At 46.2% G+C, this 16921-nt stretch overlaps 1 protein-coding gene across 3 annotated transcripts in view; it reads left to right on the top strand.

Moving 5' to 3' along the window:
* RHBDL3 (rhomboid like 3) overlaps window positions 1-16921 on the top strand; it is a 56430-nt gene that overhangs the window by 22309 nt on the left and 17200 nt on the right. For all 3 annotated transcript variants that reach the window (XM_064728269.1, XM_064728270.1, XM_064728271.1), the window contains one exon: window positions 13950-14108. In XM_064728269.1, the coding sequence (XP_064584339.1) occupies window positions 13950-14108 (159 nt within the window). The remainder of the gene's footprint in view (window positions 1-13949; window positions 14109-16921) is intronic.

Below are 16921 nucleotides of genomic sequence, written 5' to 3' on the forward strand. Positions count from 1 at the left end.
CCTTGTTGCTTGTGGATATCACCAAGCTTAGTGTGCTTCGTGGAGATGCTTTACTCCATCTTGCTCTATCCCTCAAAGTCCCCCCCCTTCAGTATTTGGCAATTAAAAACTTTTATTAGTTAGTTACTAGGTGTCAATACAGGAGTGTGTCATGGAGGTGGCTGGAGCACAGGCACCTCATCTCAGCTACAGTAACATTTTAAGCCTCTTGCATCCTTGGGTGAGTTACTTTGTCTCTGCAAATTACTTTGGTAATTACTTGGGTAAATTACTTTGCCTGTTTCCCAGTTCAAAAGTGGAACTCCTTATGAAGTGATACCACTGTGAATTGTAAAGAGCACAAATTATCATTTCAAAATGTACTGTGTCCTAGAGACCTGATTGCTAACAGCCAGATCCCAAGTCTCTGTCCTTACATTTTTGGATCTCTCTGAGGGATTGATGATCCAGCCCAGATTTCTCAGGAATTCCTTTGTTCTTTCTTTGGCAGGACATGGAGCAGGGAAAGAAATCCTCATGTGTTTTCTCAGATGAGATGCTGCTTGTGCTCTGACTCCAGGACTCACATTTTTTGCCTGAAATTACCCACATTGGTATTGTTATGTTTGCTAGGTGCAAGGAACATCAAAAAAGAAAGGGGCAGAACAGAGTCTCCAGTTGGGGCACAGATGGGCCCCTCATGGTTCCTCTAGCAACCCATTAAAAGCTAGTTTGTATGTTTGACTTCCCTGATGTTGAAAAGGCAAAGTAGGGTCAAGTCTGACATTTAAATTTGGGTTCTTTCCATTGTGTTTGTTTTTGCAGGGAGTGTCCTACCTTCTACTGCATTTCTATGACCTCTCATTTTAGCTTATGTGTTAGTGGGGTCTATTTATAAGCAAGCAAAACACCTGCTCCAGACACTGAATTAGCTTTTAAATCATTGTTCCTAACAAATATGAAGTGAAATACTGTGATTTAGGTACTTACACTGCCTCTTTTAAGCTGAGTCACTGTGTCATTTGCTTTGCATTGGGAAAATAACTTTGGCACATATTCACACAGTGGTGCCTGATGGACCTGGGAGGAAAACAGAGACATTGGCCACCCAGAGAGGAGAGGAGGGCACCCAGTTTTCAGCTCTGCCAGTGAGGTTCAAGTAATAAGATGTGCCCTTTTAAAATGCTTTGTTTTCCCCAGCTGTGCAAAGGGAGGAGGTGGATGAATAATAATACAGGGAGTTTTGTTTGAAATTCACCAAAAGGCTGGGGGAATCAGTGCTTTTTCCTTTTCAAGCAAAATATTTAATTTGATTTGAGCTGAACCATCTGGGCACTCTGAATAGGAATGTAAATGACAGTTTTTAAGGAAACATTTTGAAAATGGCAATGTCCAGTGCTTTGGAATTTTAGAATCTGAAGGAACTTCTAAACAATCAGTATTCAAACAATCAGTATTCAAATTTAAGGCAAATTCTCAGGAAAGTCTTGGCATGACTGAAATCTCAGGAAATCTCTTTGCTTGGAAAAGTTTTGTTTGGAAAAACTTTATCCTTGCAGTGTAAGTGGGAGACAAGCCCTGCAGATAACACTGCTGATAAACATTATATTCTGCATATAAACTGCATTTGTCCTGCCCTTGGAGCAGTGTTACACTTGCATCTCTTGGGCTGCTGCTTGTAATTATCCTGGTGCTTTATCCTATCGGCCATTTCCATGTCACTGGTTCAGTTTTGCTACAGCTCCCTTTGATGGGGGCAGTCTGACCTTTGGTGGCTGCTGTTTGATTTGCTCTGGGTTCATGAGAATTTGTTGGCTGGGAGCAAAGGAGGTGCCCAGTGGTGGAGGGATTATTCAGGGACAGACGATGGTAGCACTGTCTGCTCCAGGCAGCTTTTCTGCTCCTGGATTAAAGTTCATGCTGTGCTGCTTGTCTGTCTCTCTAAGGCCTTGTCAAGTCCATGTGGGAAGCTGTTCTGTCTGCACTATTCCACTTTGTGCTGCTCAGCTCTCTTCTTGCCTCATTTCTCCTCCCTCTTTCCCCTTCCATTCAGGCGGCATCTTTCAGTCTCCCCCATTCAAGCTCTGTCTTTGCTCTCTGCCCTGTGTAAAAGTTCCATGCCCTCCCTACCATTCATCACCTCTTGCTCATTCCCCTCCCTGCTTTCCTTTCTCCATTCATCTGGGCTTCCCCTCACCCAGGCTGGGCTGCCCTCTCCTCCTGCCCCTTCCACAGTCCTCCTTTTGTGTCTTTGCACTCCCTTCTCTGTGGCCATCCAAAGCTCAGCAGTCTGCAGTGTGCTCTGTCAGGATGCTCTTCTAGAAGTTGGCCTCAGCTGATGAGCAAATTAATCCTCAGTGGAAACCTGGTGGGACTGTTTTGGGTGGATTTGTCTCTCTATTTACCCTGCAGGTGAGAAGATTTCTTTTACCTCCACTTCCTGGAGATGCATCATGATGCATGAACAGGAAAAGTATTACAATTTCCTAACCTTCCTGTTCAGTCTGGTCTTTCTGTCTCTCCCTCCTGGCTTGTTTCCCCTTTGTTTGCAGCAGTTGCAGCTCTCAGGTGACTCCTTGGGAGGTTGGTTGGATTTCCTCATTCCTGAGGAACGTAACATGAATTTTCTTAATTATGCTGGCTCTGTAATTATGGTTGTTGCCTGTGTCTTCTCCACTTCCTTCTTTTAAATCATCTACTCGGAGGCCATATCAGTTTTGTCAAGCCATCTCTGCTCTCCAATATGTGTTTTAAGTGTTCCCCAGGAAACAGAGCTTATGAATTGTATTAGCCAGCCCTTGTTGTTTCTGGGTCTCAATGCAGCCATGACCCTGTGCTTGTGATGCAGACACAGGAAATATGGACCACAGCCTCTGCCAGAGATTTCTCAGCTTGCTGAGCACCTGGTCCCCAGCAGCTCCCACAGTGGCAGCAGTGTGCAGACATCACCCCATGGTATTGAAGGAGCAGATCTCTGCTGCAGTGTGGCAGGAAAACCAAGTGGGAGGTCTGCTGGCCCGTGGGTACCCATGGGGGGCTTCAGCTTTGAATGGTTAAACTGCATTCAAGTCAGTCTGGTCAAATAGAAGGGGAATATTAGAGCCTGGGAAGAGTGGATAGGCTTGGAGGAAGCAGGTGCTCTGAAAGCTTGTGTGCTCTCTGTGCCTGTGGGAAATCTGATCAGCTCAGTAAAGGAGACAGAAATGAGGTGCAGACAGGCAAGGAGGGGGGCTCTGTCTGCAGGTTCGATGACAGGACAGCTCTCTGTTGTGTGGGAGGCTGTGAAAGGAGCAGCCCCTGTGTCTCATGAGGCTAAAAGGAGCCCCTGACTCAGCCTGGCAGGGCCAGGCTCTGGGAGGACTTGTCAGTTCTCTGAGAAGGACCCTTTCCCCTGATAACTGTCTCAAAGTAGGATTTCAAAGCCTGCTGTGGTTTGTTGTCAGGCTGGTGAGTGTGTAAATGAGATTCTCCGTTCACTGTGCTTGTGCCCCACAGAGACACTGAACCTGGCAGGGCACATTAACCCCAGGCCAGCCCTGCATCTTGTCACCTGCAGGCAGCCAAGCTTGGACTGGGAACCCGGCACAAACAGCACTTCTTCCTATGAAGTTAGTTGCATTCCTGCTGTGGAGTTTATTTAGTCATGATTTGATTTAAAATGTCAGACACATTTTCTTTCTGTTTCAAAACTTATGGCAGAGAGAACCCTGGAAACACTGTCCCTTGTATCCAGTAAGAGCATATAAGAATCCAAAATGAAACTTGATTTTCTTGACTTGTGGTTTTGCAACTTTGGCACTTGGACAAATCTCTTCTACCCTTAAACCAAAGCACATTTGACATGGCAGACACTGGTGAAGTGCAAACACTGCAGAAATGACTATTGCAGATCAATGCAGGGAACCTGCAGTCTGGGTGTCATCCAGGAATGATTTGGATAGATCACCTAAGAAACAATTCAAACCACCACAACTTCCAGCAGTCTGGCTCCTTCCTGGAGCTGTAACTCCTGTGATCACCCTGGAAAGATGCAAGTCAGGATTTCTTGCTCTCAAGCATTTAAATGGTAGAAGTTAGAGAATAATGAATGCTCCCAGCTCCAGGCTGCATTTGGAACCAGCCTGTCTGCAGTACCTCTGAGAGGGTTGTGTCGTTGCAGTGTAGTGCCAGTGCCTACAAGACATTTCAGGGAATCATGTGATAGCTCTGTCTCCTCTTCACAAGGCTGACTTAAACTTCTGCTCCAGTTTCACTTGGAAAGCAGAGTTTCTTTGATAGCTTCTGGTCCCCATGACTGAGCAAAGCCAGTTGTGATACCAACAGGAGTTCAATACCTTTCCCAGTCCATTTAGCAGGAGTTTGGCTCCATGGCTGTTGCTGTAACCAGGAGTGTGGTTTCAATTCCAGTACAGGTGGGTCATTTTGGCTACATGTGGGCTATGGCACTTGTTAGCTGGAGTTTTAAATTCATCTGTTTAGCTTGAGCTTTTCTGAACCCTCATAACTTGCTGTCAGGTCAGAAGAGAACTGGGATCATCTAGTCTCTCCTAATGTAGGCAAGAAGGTTTTCTGAGTGATCTTCTGCTTGACCTCAGCCATACCTCATCTCCTAGGAGAACTTGCAATTTAATTGTAAAACTTCTGGTGAAGTTAGTGAGACATTTCTTTTGTTAATAATAAAAATAATCAACTTAGGCTGATCTAAGGCTGTCCAGTTTGACATCCAGCCCCTAGATGTGATTATACCTTTGTCTTGGTGGAGGCTCCTGTACTGACAAATATCTGTTCCTGTGGACAGTGATCAAGTCATTGCTTAACCTTCCCTCTCATAAGGTAATGAATTGAGCCTGTCAGTGCAGCCAGTCAGACTGTACCAGTAAAAGGTGCCAAAGAGGTAATGTCACCTCATTTACAAACCTGCAGGTCACATTTCCCTTTTTGCAGGCAGTGTTACCTTGAGAGCACTCTCTATAACAAGCAAGGGTTTTTTCCCCTGCTGGGAATGGCTGCTGCTGCTGATGGCATTCCCCACCCTGTGCCCTGGCTGGCATTCTTGGCTGCTGGCCAGATAGCTTACTGTTTATTTTTACTGTAAAATATATTGTTTGCAAGTGCCCAGATTTACCAAAAAACCTTGCTCACACTTAGTAAGTTGCTGCTTTAACTCATCTGTGAGCATGATAACAGACTTTTCCTTAGTTTGCTCCAAAGTGACTAATGAGAATTCTGTAGGAGGAAGAATGAATTCTCCTGGGACCCCATTAGTGGCATTGCCACCTGATGGTGGCTCTCTGGCTTAGATTTATTTTTGAGACCTGTCAAATAGCCAGATTTCAGCATGTTGAATGTGTGACAGCCTGAGTTTGTGTCACAGTAAATCCTCAGAGTCAGGGTTGCCTGGTGATGTCAGATGCGCTGCAGAAATCAGTCATACCAGCGACCTTGGCCTATGATCTGTGCCCAGTTTGTGTTCTCATCCAGATAATATCAGCTGGACATCATCTGTTTTCTATGGCCTGTTCTGACTGATGTTAGACCAGTCCTCCTTCAAGTGTGTGTTACTCAATATCAGTCATTTGTTCCTTTGCTGTGGGTTGCTCTTAGACCATCAGGACCTGCTGTATGCCATTAAATTCTTGCTGGGCAGTTCAGGGAGCAGGGTGTGTGCCTGTCACTGTGATTGCACAGGAGTTTTGGAGCCATGGTTGGAAGGGCTGTGCTGCTGATTCAAAACTGGAAGAACGGGAGCAAGCAGATCTTGATGTTCTTCCAGTGTGCCCAGACTTGCAGAAAATCAGTATTTGTAATGACTTTTTAAAACCTTTTGGATGAAAGTTACCTTGACCTGCTGATTCAAAACTAACTTTAGCAGCTGCTGTGTAACATTCTCCAGAGTTACTGCTGGGACAGAAAGTGCATCATCATCATCATGTGATAGAGACAATTCATTGGCCTTTTGTCCACATAAAAAACAGAAACATTTCAACTCCCCTGACTCTTTCACACTGATACCAACTATGCAACTTTTTCCAGATAATATCAGCCCAAAAACCTGTTTTGAATGAGAAGACTCACAGACTCATATGCTAGACTGTACTAGCATAGATGCAGCTGTGACAGGAGACATTATCTATAGCAGTGAATTTTACAGAAATCTTATGTATCAGTAGTTGACCCAGGGGTAAGCAGGGATCGACTGCAGGAGCTTGGTGTGAAATACAGCCCTGAACAGTTCTTCTCACTGTTGTGTGTCAGTTTCTGGTTTGCTTTGGGTTTTTCTTTTTTAGCTTTTTTTTGTAGCAGTAGTGATTAGAGCCTGTCTGTCTCCCAGTTGTGAGATTGACTGTGCATGCTTATGTCTTCTGGTGAGTTATGTAATGCAAATCAATGCAGCATCTCACCCAGAGTGTGTTGCATTTTGGATCTGAATGAAGTAACTTACATATTACATTCCCTCATCATGTAGAAGCCCTGAGAGATTTAATTAATATTAATAGAGAATTTTGAGATTTTCCAGTCAGATATGTCTAAAACCACCTAAACAATAATTATGTGGTGGTGAATGAGAATATCACGTGTCTTATGATACTAAGGATATTGCTGTTTTCAGCTTTTGATATTTAATGCCTTACACCATCCAATGAAAAGTGGAGTTTATTTTATCTAAATGCAGAACTCATTGCTTCAGGAGATTGTGGAGGCCTAAAACCTGGAGGAATTCAAAAGGGAGAGCAAGAGATTGGGCATTCGTACATTAAGAATGTTGGGGCCAGTGCTGACAAGCAGTTCTGCAAAGTTATAAACCCCTTGCCTCAGGATTTAAGAAAGTATTTCAACTGTTCATGTGAGTTTGGTCACACCAATCACTAGGTGGTCTCTTGTTGGCTTCATCTTGTCCACAATCTCAGGAATGAGAGACTGGGCTGGTGCTGTTGGATATGTGACTCACCTGTCTGGGTCACTGCCTGCCCAGCCTGTTACTGCAGCTGAGACAAGTGCCCATGTAGGAACGTGCAGCATGGTCAGTGCTGGATCAAGATTAAAAAGAATATTTTCACCTAAAAAAAACCTCACCTGTGACTTTTTAGAATGCCTCAGCTTCTTTCTAGTAGCCTTAATGCACTGCCATAAATAATAAAACAGGAAGAAGCAGAGCTGGAGAAGGCTCAGTCTATAAACATGTCTCTTTGCATTAGGCCTTGTGGCGTAATGGAGGGCATCTCCTGCCACCCATACTGTCTCGTTAATCATGTAATTATCTCCCTCACTTTCAGTGCTGCATCTCCTTCCCTGTCAGTGATGCTGGTAATGGAGCTTTTATTTACCCTGGCTTCTTTCTGGGGAGCAGCTCTGGTTTCAAAGCCAGCACAGTGGTGTATTTTGAATAATTTAGTTCTGGGTGGCTTGAACACTGTCTGTAATTCCCCAGCTGAGACTAGAGGCTTGTTTCTGGAAGTATTCTGCCAGGAGGCTGATTTGGAGAGAGGCAGAGGGGTTGCTCAGAGTGGTGGGATGTCGAGGTGGCCGAGGACTGAAAACCCACTCAGTGGGTCCTGTGAGCACCTCTCAGCTCTGTCCTGTCTTAGCAAGGACTTGCAGCAAGAAACCCACAGGCAGAGGATGGATAAGGAAGAGAGTTGTGTTTAAAATGAGCATGGAGTCAGAAACATGAATTTGAGTATGTGGCTGAGCATGGTAGGCTTCCCCCGCAAGCTGTGGGTCAGAAATTACTGGGGTCTCCAAGTGTAGGATTTGCGTGACCTATGGTGGTTATGGACCAGGTTATGCAGAACTCTGTAGAGTCAAGAAGTTCAGTGTGGTGTCCAGCTGTCACTGGCTTTGGGAAGTCTGATCGTTTCCTGCACCTGACACCTCCCCAGAAGGCCATCGCTGTTCACAGCGTTCCTGTGCTGCTTGGCCTGGTGGCTTGGCCATTGCCCTTTGCCATTGCAGCCATCCTCCATCCACTGCAGCTCTGAGTTCTGCCCAGCCCTCACTGTGCTGGATCACACAAACACAGGTGTGGTGCCTGTGCCCTGTAGGTGGGGAGGTCACAACACCACACAAGTCTGCGGGCTCACTCCAGCAATCTTGGCAAAACCAAAAATCAAATCTGGCTCCAAGCCCTCTCTCCAGTCTGCCTCAGAACTGAGTAGTGGCACACTCCTGAGAGAATCTTTTGATTCTCTCATTCTTGTTGAATCTGTGCTTCTACTGTCTGTTTAGATGAAGTGCTTCTGCAGAAGGTAACAACAGATGGTAGTAATGTAGGTCCCTTTCTTGTCTTTATGCCTAAGACAGTAGGAGAAATAGATTAGAACAGAAATGCCTCTGTAGATTGGCCAACTAGCTCATGAACCTGGTCTTTCAGGCTATTCTGCTGTTCAGGGAAAAGAGAATCTTATACCAGCCCCATCTATCTCCACTTTGCCATGTGCTACATGCAGAGACACCCAAATCCAGGTAATCAAATCCAGGCCCTCTTCTCTGGGATGCCTCCTGGCCTAGCTGAGAGCTGAGCTGGGCAGCCCTGTGCTCTCACTGCATCTTTCCTGAGGAGCAGGTGTTTCTGGGAACACTGCTCGGTGAGGGACTATGCTCTGTGCTTAAAAGCAATCTGGCTTTTGAGAGCTGGGTGATGTTTCCAGCCCTCGGGTTCACCTCAGGTCAAAGCAATCTAACATGCCCTAAAAGTACTGCTGGACAGCCCTTAATCACTTTATATTGTCTGGGCAGTGGTGAGTAAATTCATTATTTACAGGGGAGGCGGCTGTGCGTCACTGGAGCCAGCACTAATGGCTTACCATGTGTGCTCAGGCAACTCAGATGAGGTGACTTTAAATGGTGGGAAGCTGGATTTCAGGGTGGTGGGATATGCATTTACCTCTGACTGCCCTTCCTCTCTGTTGGATCAGGATTTCTCACATGCACTTCTCTCCTTTGGAAGAGAGAGCAGGATCATTAAGTATTCCTAGACTGCAGAGACTGTGCCACCTGAGTTCCATCCAGCAAAGCTCAGAGTGGTTTCTGAAATCCTTGAAGATGAAAAGATGCTGCATGCAATTTCCACTTTCCAGTGGAAAAGGACCTACATGTAAATAAGAAATAGGCCAGCTATTGAGAGCTCCTTTCTGGTGGGAAATGAATCAGGAGTTGTCATTTCTATATAATAGGAGGAGAAGCTGAAGCTCAGGGCAAGTTCTTTGCAGAATCTCCTAGTCTGGAGCAGAGCTGGGGTCAGTGCCAGGAGGCCTGACACTGCCAGGCCAAAAGTGAAGACACCACTGGACCTCAGAATGACTCAGATTTCAAGGAATTGGTCTAACTCAAGGCTGATTTCCAAATTAGATGAAGTTGCTTGGAGCCTCGCCCACTGGAAAGACAACTTTGGCTTTGGTGACGTTGAGACAAAGCCCTTCAATGAGGAAACTATGGGTGGTAGCAAACTGTTCCTGCAATCCTAAAGCCAGCCAAGGATCCTGCTGTTGTGCCCAGTTCAGCTGTTGACTCTCCAGCTGCCCCCATGGCCCTGAGGGCTGTTTGCCATGGGGAGAGGAGCAGCTGGCTGCACTCTGAAATGTCTCAGTTTTCCCAAGATACTCATTGTCTGTCTGCAGCACCAGCCTCCACCCTACTTGCTCACTCAACCGTGGCTGATGTGTCTTTAATTAAAGAAGAGGAACAATTTGAGATTTCATTTTCCTTTCTCAACTGAATTTTCTATTTTCATCACATTTTGTGAGGTCCCCTCACCTTACTTTTGTCTTCTAGTTTTGCTGGGAAACCTTTAGTTTGTGGTGTGTCTTCTCTAATATAAGGAAGAAACAGGAGAAAAACAGATTGTTTTGGGCCAGGGAATTAAGATCCTGGGTCAGATGGCTGCTACGGTCATTAACATATTTACATTTTTGCTTAAGAGCCTGGTTGAGGATCAGGGGAGTTAAGGGTGATTGTCATTGAAATGCGGATGAAACCTTGCATGAAATTGCCGTTAGTGTCCCATTGTCTGGGGGCACGAGGGGGGGCAAACGGCGTCCTCATCCCTGATCACTTGCCTGCCCGAGATCCTGCCCACGCAGAAGGAGCTGTGCTGAGGGAAGGCGCCTGTGCTGGGGGAGCTTTGCTCCCCGTGGGGCTGAGCAGGCTCAGCACGGCCCTGCTGCTGCCTGCAGGCACTGCCTGGCCTCGGGTGAGACCCTGGTGCTCGCCTGGGCTTGGGGGACGATTGGCCCCGGAGGAGATCACCATGGATAAATGCATGAAGCGGCTTGCAAAGGTCAGTTTTCTCTTTTATAATTGATGGAGCTGAGTGTTTTGAGTCTGCTGTCACACGTTTTTGCGCTGGTGCAGCGTCACCTGGACTGCTGTGTGTAGTTTTGGGCATGATGTTATGAAAAAGACATGAAACTGTTAAAAAGTGTCCAAAGGGGGCCATGAGGATGATGCAGGGTCTTGAGGGGAAGCCGTGTGAGGAGTGGCTGAGGTCACTTGGTTTGTTTGGCCTGGAGGAGCCTGGGGAGAGACCTCACTTCAACATCCACATGAGGGGCAGGTTCTGATCTCTTTGCTCGTATGACCAGCGACAGGAGCCAAGGAAACAGCTAGAGCTGAGTGAGGGAGAGGGCTAGGTTGAGTATCTGAGGGTGGCTGTGCACTGGAACAGGCTCCCCAGGGCTGTGGTCACAGCACCAAGCCTGTCTGAGTTCAGGAAATGTTTGGACAACACTCCTGGGCACATGATGGGATTCGTGGCTGTCCTGCATAGGGGCAGGAGCTGGATGGAGCATGGAGGACTCAATGATCCTAATGGGTCCATTCTAACTCAGCACATTCTGTGATTCTCTGATTTGCCTTGTGTAGGGACATAGGATATGCAGGACCTGCTCAACCAACCCCTTGATTTTTGTGGATAGCTGTGATATCAGAAACAGGGTTTGAAGCAGTTTGAAGTATTGGTGTGGATTTTGAGTGGTGACAGATGAAATGTTTACATGCTTTTTATGGAGAAATGTTGCACAATTAAAATTTTGTTTAAACATAAATAAGAGGACTTCTTTACAGCTGAGGTTGACAGTAAAACATTCTGCTCCAGGTTGCAGAGCCTGTGCTCTAGCCCTGCTCTGAGGTATTTGAGTTCAGATGCCAGTTTTCATTGTTCATCTCTTACTCTCACATTGTTCAGATCCACTGTTTTACTTCACACTTATTTCTAATTATTATCACTAACATGGTGCCAAAAATAATTATATATAATAACATGGAAGAGGAGAAGAGACTCGATAGCCAAATTACATTACAGAAAACACCAGCCACCTTCTGCCACTGCTTTGACTTTTGTGGAGCAAACAGCAAGACTTCAGTGAGCTGAAGGAGGAGTGCTGGTGCCTGTTGGTGTAAGAAAGAAGCAGATTCACTTGTAGCCACCATACAGCTACAGCTTCAGCTGTGCCTTTGGAAGGCAGCAGTCACAACAACATCCTGAGTGAGAGGATGCATCAGCTCCAGCACTAGTGAGCCTGAACTCATTAGTGTGTCCTTGTGGGCTGGGTTGAAGCTCTGAAGCTGTTGTGTAATTTCTGTTCTTGGTTACAAAATGCTTCTTTTTGGAAGGCTTGAAAGCAGAACAAAATCTGGGAAAATGGTTTGTGATCTCAGCAGCTCTTTTGTTCTCTGGAGGCCTGTGTGCTGCAGCTCTGTATCTCATCTGCCCTTTGAAGGAATAGCCATGTTCCCTGGGGCTGCAGCCCTTGGTCTTCCTGCAAAGTCAGTGACCACACAGCATGGGGAGAGTCCCACATGTTGGGTGCTGACCCTGCCCTCAAAGTAGAGAGGTACTTAAGCCTTCAAGGAGCAAATGGTTTTATCCTAGACAAGCTAGGTTCTGATATTTTAAATATCAAGACACAGTTGAAGTGGTGCAGTTAAGTAAGATGTTGGTTAGGTCAAATGTTTTTGAGAAACGGGGATGAACAGAGCAGTATCCATGGGGCTGCAGGTCTTAGATCCATTCACTGAATGACTCATCTCACAGCTCCTACAAATTCCCCTTGAGAAAGGTCATCCCAGGTATTGTGCTAATAATACTTTATTTCCTGGGTAGGTGTGGCTGGGATTGTGCACCACAAACAGGCTGGCCTGAGAGTCACAGCAAGAGCCCAAACTCACCAGAGCTGAGCCTGAGTGCAGAAGCCCTGACTTTTGGGGCTGGTTTTAGAGCTTAATCTGTTAACTCAAAGCATCAGAGTGGGACAGAGTAGAGGAGCTAAACTTCTCCAGGGATTAATATTAAGCCTTTGTTTAACAGTAAACAGCTGATGAAATCCACCTTTGGCTCTGGGTGCCATCTGTCAGGGAGGTACTTCCAGGCCACCTCACAAGGGCAGGACAACCTTTGACAGAGAACAGGAGAGTGCCCAGTTCTGACTGTCCGCAGGTCACTTGGTTTATTTTGTTTTGTGTAATCCCCAGCGGCTTCTTCACAGAGGGGCTGCTGCTTTGGCCAAAGGGAGATAGTCCTACTCCAGCAAGGAGCTGTGACCTGCCCTCCTCAGGTTAGACAGCTCCTCCTCAGCCAAGCAGCTGGGGAGAGCAGAGCGGGACAAAGGGGTTCAGGCCAGGCGGAGATGGAGCCAGATCCTCACACATGGGCACTACAGCCTCTGAACAAGCAGCCATGCCTGAGGCTGCTCTGTTTTATAGCTGTTCTGCTCACTGCAGAGCCGTGCCAGCCCTGCTGCTGCCAGGCTGCATCCTCTGCCACATCCTCCTTCCTACCCCTCCCTTGCCAAGGCACTTCCCTCCACTGTGTCTGATCGAAGGCCCAGCGCCTGTTCAACTTTTGTTCTCCATTAGGAAAGAGTGAGGATTGATAGGACCTTTCTGGCTCTGCCAAGGCCTATTATGTCCCAAATGTTTCCATGAAAAGACTCCCTCCTGACCACCCTGCCCCCTGACAGCCATTCAATCCAGCCAACAAGCTTGATATCATTATCTACAAAAGGAGGCCAGCGAGCACCAGGGTCCTCACGGCCAAGTTTGGGAAATCAAAGGCAAAATCTCCCAGCAACAGAGAACTGGTAGAGATCAGACTGCACCAGGGCTAGTGCAGGCTGCTCTGGCAGCTTGCAGCCACTCGTGTTCCAAGATCATCAGAAAGGTGTTTGGAGTGGTGCCAGCACTGCCTTTGTCAGCTGAGGCTGTGCCCTGTGAGCTGGCAGCCCCTCACAGAGTGCCCTAGAGGCCACTGGAGCAGTCATTAGTTTGGACAGCCTTGTAAAGGTGTCTCTTTTCATCAGTGGCATGTCTAGATTAGCCACTTAGGGAAAACAGTGATGTTTTGGGTCAGAGTGGGATTCACTCCAGGTCCCACCTGGGACTTTCCTTCTAATGACTCTGGTTTACATTCTCAAAATGGCATGTGGCTGCTTTGTCACTTTTAGTTTGACATGGTGTTCATCTGCTTTGCTTCCTGTATGAAGATTTTCTTTCCCAACTGTCTTAAAATAGCTCTTCAGCAGTGAAAGCACTTACCATAGTGAAGGCATCTGTAGAGATGATCTGGAAAGGTGACTGTCAGAAACACTGAGCATGGAAGGGGCTTGAGGAGGGATGGCATATTCCTGTTGTGCAATTGTGTTAGGAAATAGTGCAGTAAAACTGTTTTCAGTGCATTTTATCTCACAAACTGTATCTCTGGTTTGCTTGATGCTCCAGCTAGAAAGAGATATAAAAAACAGACAAGAGAAATGATGATGCAGAGGGCAGGAAGGTGAAGGGAGCTGATGTAGTTGAAGCTTGGGTGGATGATGATGATGCCTGGACTCACCCCTCTCTGCAGCAGGGCAGTGTCACCAAAGCCTGGAGCAGCCCCTGGGTCCCTGTGGGTTTGCAGTGGGTGATGAATGCATAGGAGGACAGAGTTGTGTGTAACACGGGGTTGTTAATTGTGGCTCTCTCCCCTCCTGTCCCAGTTTGATCCTGACAACACTGGCTACATCAGCACCGAGAAGTTCCGCTCGCTCCTCCAGAGGCACGGCTCGGAGCTGGACCCCCACAAGCTGGAGGTGCTGCTGGCCCTGGCAGACAGCAACTCTGAGGGGAGGATCTGCTACCAGGACTTCGTCAACCTGGTGAGTGCTCTGGCCTGTCAGTCCTTGGCTCTGCTTAAAACATGGGCTGTTGAGGCACAGTGTCTCTTTCCCTCCCTTTATTAACACCAGTGTTTGCTGCATCATATTCTGCATGGACTTGCTTCAGCAAGAGTCAAATTGCTTCTGATTTTTCCAGGGAAACAAATTTGCATGGGAAGGAACTGTGGGAACTGTAGTAATATCATGAAGCAATGGCTGCTGCTACTTTGGAAGTTTTTGCTCTCAGTATCATTTGCTAGCTGCTATAATGAGCCATTTGTTTGCAAGCAAAGGTCTGTCAGTCTGGATGTCTCCTGTTTTATCTAGAGATTTCACCACTTCCAGACAAAAATGTATAGATAACTTTGTGTTGACATGCTGGGTGGAGTCATATTGCACTGCTGTAGGCATCAACAGCAACAGGGATAAATTGTTTCTAGGTCCCGTTCATTTTATGCCAGGTGAGGTGTCTCAGAGTGCATGAGTCATGATCTGGATGCCTCTCTATCTCTACTAATGAGTCAATTAGTGAAGGGATCGCTCTGTTTCTTGTCAAGGCAGTTTGTTGAGTCAACACAATTGCAGACATGTGTTGTCAGGTGCCCAGGATGGCTTAGAAATGTTGTTTGCAATGTATCTTGGACACTGGCCATTCAGAGGCTTTGCCTTGTTCTTACTCTGTCATTGAACACCTGAATCCCAGATTTAATGCAATATTAATATAAGCCTGGGTGACAAAGTCAAAGAGGAATGGGAGTTGGTGACATCTCTGAGGTTTCTGTGGAAAGCTGGATGTGTCCTTGTTGCTGAGTACAGTAATTTGTATCCCTGTGTGTTCTGCAGACAGTGTGGGATTTGATCCCTTTATTTGTCATGGTCACTCATGCACATGTTCTTGGTTTAGAAAGAGTCCTGCATAGGTCCTGTTTTCACAATTATCAGAGAAGTGTGAGAACATGGCCCAGCTGTCAAGGACCCAGGTCATGACCTCCATCAGGCTGTGGGCAGTGTCAAGGTGAAGTGACTTTGCTGGAATGACATAAACCTGCTGTATCTAACCAGGCAGTCTTGTAAGCCCCTTGCCCGTGTCTAGGTACACAGTAGAATAAATGCAGCAACTCTCTAACAGATTACACAGTGTGAGGTTTTCCTCAGCTCCAGCATAACAAACAGTGTGGTCCTCAGTGCTCAGCAGAGTATTTATAGTAACAGCTGCTTGTTCCACAGTTGGGGAGATTCAAAGTACTGTGCAAGCGTTCGCTAATTGGGCTGCACAACCCTTAGGTAGCAGGAAGAGGCATCATCGAATTTCTTTTACAGAAATGATGGCCTAGGGCCAGCCAACACATTGGCAACAGGCTCAGGAATAGAGCTGGGCTTTTTTCTCTCTCCTTGCTCCACAGGGCTCAGGAGCAGCACGCACTAATGAGAGGTGGGTGGGAGCTGAAATGCTTGGACATTCTCCCCCTTTGGGAACAGGAGGCTGTGCCAGCTCACACCCAGGTGATGGGGTTTTTGCAAAACAGCAAATTTCCTTCACTACTATTGAATGACTCCTATAAAGAAGCCATTGATTTTCCTGTCACCAGCCCCTCTATCCTTGTCTGCATTTTTTGCACTTTCTAATCAATAGGCAATGCAAATGCCAAAACATTAAACTACTTACAAATGACATCTCTTTTCTCACTTCTCCTCTAGTTTCTATTGATTTCCAGCATCCAAACTTTTTTTAGGGCTCCTTCTGAACTTTCTTTTGAACTTCCTGATGGAAAGGAGCAGCACATTTGATGCAGAATCACTGTGAAATTAGGGATTTCCTTCACCCCTAGCTGTCAGCCCTCGGTGTGGTGGTGTTTAGGTGCATGTTTGTGCTTGATGATCATTAGCCCTCTCTGCTTTATGCTCAGGTTAATTTGTCTGTTTCAGTAGCTTAGCAAGAACTGATCTGCTGCCAAAAATGATGTTGCTGGGTGTGGGGATGGAAAGGCTGACCTTTCACTAAACCAGAGGCTTTACAAACAAGGCTCTCTGTATGTATGATTTTCCTTTTCTCCAGCATCATTATGAGCACCAAGATCTCTGCCTGCTCTCTCAGGCACTGTGATCCCCAGCTAAAGGACTGCTATTGAGCAAAGCTGTGTTATCCTCTGATGTCCAAAATGTTTTGTGAACTTCTAGATACATCAAAAATGTAATTATAGCACTTCTCACCTTAATAGCAGCATCCACACGTATGCCTGCTCTCAGCAAAGCAACTTAAATTTATGAAATTGAAAGTTTTAAAATATGACACTAGACCCCAGAAAGCACTCGGGAAATAAATTGAGAAATGAATAAATTCAAGGAAGATGAAAACTCCTGGTGTGATCTGCAAACAGAAAAGGCTCAAAAAGATCAGATAGGCAGCTCATTGGAAATTACTTCTCCTCTGTGTGTGTGAAATTCAGCTCATGTAGTTGTAAAACACAATGCTGCAATCATATCCATTTCTGTTTCTGCACTGTGGTTTGTAGTAATGGCAGAAAGGAGTTTCAGATGGGATTTCTTATGCTGTGTCTGAGACAGTGCAGAGTAACAAAAGTGTTTCCTGTACAAGTGGAGACATCTTGTGCATCTGTGCTCTCTGGTTGCTTTGCAGCATTATGAAAAGAGATGCACAGAGAAAATTCTGGCTGTGAGCAGCATGGGCCACAGCAGGAGATAGAGAACCAAGGTGTTTAACTAACTTTGCTACTTTCAGAGAAGGGACAAGCCAGGAGTTAATTATCCTTGAGATATTGTTTGCTGGGATTCTTGCTGAACAGCAGTTGCTG

Source organism: Zonotrichia leucophrys, chromosome 18 (genome assembly GCF_028769735.1).
Source record: "Zonotrichia leucophrys gambelii isolate GWCS_2022_RI chromosome 18, RI_Zleu_2.0, whole genome shotgun sequence".
In the NCBI taxonomy this organism is placed as follows: Eukaryota; Metazoa; Chordata; class Aves; order Passeriformes; family Passerellidae; genus Zonotrichia; species Zonotrichia leucophrys.